Source organism: Microcebus murinus, chromosome 10, assembly GCF_040939455.1.
Source record: "Microcebus murinus isolate Inina chromosome 10, M.murinus_Inina_mat1.0, whole genome shotgun sequence".
NCBI lineage: Eukaryota > Metazoa > Chordata > Mammalia > Primates > Cheirogaleidae > Microcebus > Microcebus murinus.
Genome location: NC_134113.1, coordinates 71113325 through 71119324, shown reverse-complemented (window position 1 = coordinate 71119324; position 6000 = coordinate 71113325). Strand labels below are relative to the sequence as shown.

Below are 6000 nucleotides of genomic sequence, written 5' to 3'. Positions count from 1 at the left end.
CCTAAACTGGAGTTTGAGGAAAAATATAATGACAGTGTGTCATAGAGTCTGCCCAGTTTGAGACTACCTCCCTTCTCTAGGTTAAACTGTATTTTAATTTTTTGTTGTAGTAAGAAACTTTTCAGGACACTAAGAGATAGAGCCCAAAGAATGTTCACATACCCGTTTTCCCTATCAAATACAATGCATAGTAATTGCTGGATATTACTCCACTGTTTTTCAGCCTTCTGCCTGAAGGTGGGAATCTTTAAATATTCAAATGAGCTGCCACGACGTTATTGCTCACATGGGGATAGGGGCAATTGGCCCTTTCTCACCCCCACCCTACCGCCAAGCTGTTTGGCAAAACCCCTCACAATATGTAGTACTATATTTCATCAATTCTAGGAGATACACCATTTTTTCACATTAAACATCCCTGAAATGGGGTACTTCTGACCATCAATGGCATCTTAAATTCCTCCCATTGAAGAGGATGCCATGTCAAACAAGAGAAAGCAAATGCTCAGTAAGTGCCAGCGATTACAAATACTATCCTCATCAGAAAAAAAAAAAAAAAGGAGAGATGAATGGCAGCTGCTATATCTTAAAATTGGTTGAGTATGTTGTTATGGTTAGAAACTAGAAAACAGTTCTTATTTTTGTGTCATAATGCTCATATGTAGAAATATGTACATTTTATATCTGTAATTTGCAAATACAAAACCCCAACTACCAGCACATTCTATATGGTAGTTGGGAAATCAAATCCCCAACAACAAAAGCAGGAAAACAACCTATTCTGAGATTGAAAACAGAACTTGAAACGATTTTGAGTTAAAGTATGGGCAATGCTTAGGGGAGAAAATAACATAGCAGCACGGAACAACTTGTTACATGTTGATGATTTTAATTTAAAATTTTGTAAAAGACTCCAAAAACCAGCTGGGAATTAAATAAATAAATGTGGACATGTGAGGTATGGCTGAATTCATATGCAAAACTTTGTCATTACTATTTAGTGAAATTGCAGAGATTTGGATTTGAAAGAAGAAACATACCTCTTCAAAAAAAAAAAAAAGGCTATTCTGTGTGTATGGGAGGACAAAGCATATATCTAATCCATAGTGAGGCTTAATCCACTTTTAAGTTTTAGAGGCACTATTGCAATTGTTTTAAGAATTATTTTAACCTTCCTGGATGGGATCTTTTGGGGGTAAGATTATATTTAAAATGTAAATTCTTTAAGAAGATTGCCTCTTTTACACATTCTTTTGAATTACTTGGATCTAGTTCCTCCCTGGCTGAGCCTCTAGCAGCACTTAAAAGGTAAAGCAGACACTGGCATTTATATTTTGCACAAGCAAACACAGGACCTTTAATTCAGCTTGGAACCAGGGTTAGGTACCTCTACTAGGTGCTAAGGCACCCTGGACTTTCTCTGAGCTCTTACCAAGCTGTTATGTAAGTGCTGTTTTTATTATTTCTCTCCACTCAGAGAGTGTCATCTCACTCTTGTTATTTTTTCATCCCCAATAGCTGGCCCCATGTATGCTCAATAAATACCCACTGAATAAACTAGTTGTCAAATTAATGAATTATTGGGAAATAGTCCTGCAAAAAAGAAACACTGCAACTAGACTTGAAACTCAAAATAGTTCTGATTGTCCTTCTCAGGTCTTGGCATAGTACCTTCCTTCAGGGAAGGAGGCAAAATTACAAAGTAGCTGAGTTTTGTCTTTATAGGACAATCCCTTCCTTAAAAAATGTCTTTTAAAATTATTTTGTTATGAAACATAGAACACATATATAAGAGGATGGAGAAATATTGATGCACATACAGTTTAACATGTATATATAAAGTGAATGCTTAGGTAACGTTGAGGGCCCATGTCACAAAATATGATGTTCTGTTACCCAGAAGCACCCTTCACACCCCCTTTACCCACTGAATCACCTGCTGTGACACCTGCCAGTTACCATCCACCCCCCTCTGCTCTCAAGGTAACTGCAGTCCCCATTGTCCTAACATCGATGGGAATCACATTTTATTTGTTTTACCATCTGTATTCAAATCCCTAAATTACATAGTTTCATTTAATTCCTTTAAACAGTGAGTTTCCATGGTTCATTAAGATGAGGCTATAAACTTTTCAAGAAGATCTCATGTCTAGTGAGCTTTTGAAGAAAGAAACATATATGAATTGCTAGACAACCAAAACAATGCCTATCCTTATATCACACACAGATAAACCAAGTTTTACAAACACTGGCCATTTTCTTACAATTAGAAAGAGAACAATAAAATAAAAACAATTCGTAGCAACATGTTTATTTAAGCCCTAGCTAGGCATTCATTTACAAGCAAATATTTTCAGGGGAAAATAATCACATAACACAATATTTTCAAATGTTATACCATCTACATAAAAATTAAACTTGCAGAATTTACAAATTAATATTCTGAGCAGACAGAAATATCATACATCCTTTTGCAAAATCCAATCTACAGCATTTAAAAATTCATACGGGCACAAAGCAAGACAGTCTCTCTATACAATCTACCTATTTACATAACTTTTCCCACCACAGATGATAATAGTTATCATCATAGCTACCAAGATTTGCAAACATAGTGTATTTAAAATATATTTAGCAGCATATAAAAAAATTAGATAAAATGGAAGGAAATACTACTATTAAATAAAAATGAAATTAAATGGTGATAATAGAAACAACTCCATAGGAAAATAGATCAAAATATATTTCCGTTAGGACATCAACAATGTTTGCCATCACAGAATATATGCACAGCACTAAGAAAAGAACAATTTAACAGCATTTTAGTCCTGAGCATAGAATATAGCACAGCTGCAAAACTTTGGTCAATACAAGTAAATGCCAACATTTAACACAAACCGTTTAACCTTCTTTGTTAGTAGATTAAGGTCAATTCCACATCGTGAAAAATCATCTATTATATTCTCATATCTTATTTTTTCCATTACATTAAAAGAGCTTTGAAACTTGGGAACCCTCTATAGACTAATATAAATACTTGACAAGTGGACCACAATTTGACTAACATTCCCAATATGTTTAAATATGTAAACCACTTGAATAGATTATAGGAATGCGTTAACAGTGGGTTGCATTGTATTCCAGGTGTGTTTTCTGACTGTCACAAAAGCAGATATCTTGTCATTCAAATAATTTGAAGGTGTTTTTTATATTTAGGCACAGAAATCCAGCCACAATAAAAGTGTGAATAAAGCAATATATCAATTGTAGGGTATATATGTATTGGTAGACATTAAAGTTAAGCACACGGGATAGTACACATTTTTATTACAACATGATTTATATTCAGCAGCTGGATTCAGATATATTTTCCAGTTAATCCCATTCATAAATTTTTGCCTAATAAATGCAGTATAACATTTTCCATAAAGAACATACAGAGTATTGTCACAGTATTCTGTTTATAACTTATCTTCATTAATGCTTAATTACTGGCAATTTCTTCCCCCAGATCTCCTGTGTCAGAGATTTGGCCATCTTGCAAATTGCGAGCCTTCCAAATTCTCACAGTTCGATCACTACAAAACAATAAAGTAAAAATGGACATATGAACAGGGACAGAAAGATAAAGAAAAAGCTCTTAGAATTTTTTATCACGGAAACATTTTCTAAATAGGCATTAAATACATGCAAGGAAAAATAGACATTGAAGTATAAGTATAGCAAACATATATCATGACAATGATAATATCTCATATTATCAAGGGCTTACTATATGCCAGGCATTGTTAGGTTACTATGTGCCCTTTTCATACATTAACACATTTAATTCCCTTTAACTACCAGTAGACATAGGTACTGCTATGATGCCCTTTTTATTGATGAGCAACCTGAGGCCCAGGTAGTAAAGTAAGTAACAGAGCCAAGATTTGAATCCAGGTGATCTGGTTCCAGAGCCCCATCTCTTAACACTGGATCTGCACTCATTATTTCAAAAAACAGGAAGTGAAATGGCATAGGGTCAGAGGTCTTCATGCACAAGAAGGTTATAGTGAGGCTTCTTCTGGCCAGGGAGGAGGCTGGGGCAGGGCTGGTGAATCTGGCAAAGTGAGGAAGAATTATCTTTGGGTAAAATCAGCAAATAAGCCCACAAAAAGCAGGAAGCTAATGAGACGTGAACTAATAATACTCCACCTAGTATATAACATAGAAGATTAAATGTGTTTCTGATACCTATAAATATGTACAATTGTTATTTGACAATTAAAGAAAAAAATGAATTTAAGAAAAAGAGGAAAAAAAGTGTTTCTGAGAAAATTTGTTTCTGTTTACCTAGCAGGTAGATACCAGGACCAATCCCTGAGGTTAACATGTCTCTCATGGTTTAAAAGAAATGTTTAGCTTTCCAATTTTCTGACGAATGCAAAGTCAAAGAAAAAGAAGAATGCAAAGCCAAAGAATTTTGTAGTTAAAATGCACTTCAGAAATTATGTACTCCATTCCAAGGAAAATAAGAATTTAGCAGCATGCCACTGTTACACGGGGAAAATCAGAGCTTTATTAGAACCCAGGATTTCTGGATTTTAATTAGTTATCTTCTCACCATCACACAAAGCACTCATAGATTAATAACAGCAATGGAATATATTCATTTATCTGCCTATTTAACTGTTTCATTTATTCATGCCATGCTATTTGCTCAACAAATGTTTATTGTGAACATGCTATGTGCCAGACACTGTCCTAGGTGCTTGTTTTGAAAGACAAAAAGTAAAATTAAAAAACCCAACTGTCTACCATTGTGGACCATACATGCCAGCAAAAGGAAACAGACAACAACCCATAATAAATGATTAAACTATGGGGTATCTTAGAAGTGGAGCCTGACAGGGAGATTGGGGGCATTAGGTGACAAGAGAGATTACAATCTTAAATAAAATGGCTACAGTACTCTTACAGAGAAGGAAAGACTTGGAATAAGGTCAGGATCTCTCACGGAAAAACATTCCAGGCAAAGAAAGGGAGCAGCCTGGCAAATGTCCTAAGGCAGGAGTGAGCCTGGTATGTTCAGGGTCCAGGGAAGAGGTTATTGGGGTTGCAAGAGAAGGAACAAGCCAGAGGGTAAGGCGAGGGAGGTAACACATGCTCAGAAAGTCAAGTCGAGTATGGCCTCAACCCTAAGGGAAAGGGAGGACCACTGCAAAGTTTGGAGCAGAAAAGGAATATGATCCAACTTATGTTTTAAAAGGATTACTCTGGCTTCTGTGTTGAGAGCAGACTGCATATGGGCAAAGCACTTTGTTTAGGAGGCTACTGTAGTAATCCAAGAGTGGTTGGTGATTAGGTCTAGGGAGGTAGCAGATCGCGTGGTAAGAAAGTGTAAGATTCTAGATATAATTTAAAGCTAGAGCCGACAGGACTTGCTGATGGATTAGAAGTGGAGTGTAAAGGAAAGGGAGGAATGAAAGGGTATGGCCTGAGCACAGACGAGATAGAAAAGCCACCAACTGTGATACAGAAGGCTGTGGGATGAGCAGGTTTCTCAGGAAGATCCGGAGTTGAGTTTTGGACACGTTACATGTGAGACGATTGAGTCTCCACTACTGGCCATGACAGAGGAACTCACACTAGGTTAACCATCCTATTGTAAACAAAGAGAAAACTTGACAAAATATGTGGAACTACTGTTTTCAAATACTAGGCAACAGGCAGTTCAGGGCTGTGACCCCTAAGAAAAGGGAAACAAAGAAAACAAACTGTGTGGTAGCCCTGGCTTTCTGCCTCAAAGCATTTTCCACACTGCAGCACAGGGAGGGGGAACCCAGGCAGAGAACCACAGAATCACTCAGTTGAAGACACAGAAGACGAAATCTGGAAAGACAAGTAGTTGGAATTTGCAAAGCCAAGTACAACGAGGAGAGATCTATGCAGAGAAAGAACTCTATAAATCTATCAAAGTTCCTCTAAATTATTTGACTGGATGCTAAGTTGCACATGAGT

At 36.5% G+C, this 6000-nt stretch overlaps 1 protein-coding gene across 13 annotated transcripts in view; it reads right to left on the bottom strand.

Moving 5' to 3' along the window:
• Positions 1-2295: 2295 nt before the first annotated feature.
• Positions 2296-6000, bottom strand: part of KIF21A (kinesin family member 21A) — a 137445-nt gene continuing 133740 nt past the window's right edge. For all 13 annotated transcript variants that reach the window (XM_020287546.2, XM_076007475.1, XM_076007479.1 and 10 more), the window contains one exon: positions 2296-3578. In XM_020287546.2, coding sequence (XP_020143135.2) covers positions 3485-3578 — 94 coding nt within the window. In that variant the 3' untranslated portion in view covers positions 2296-3484. The remainder of the gene's footprint in view (positions 3579-6000) is intronic.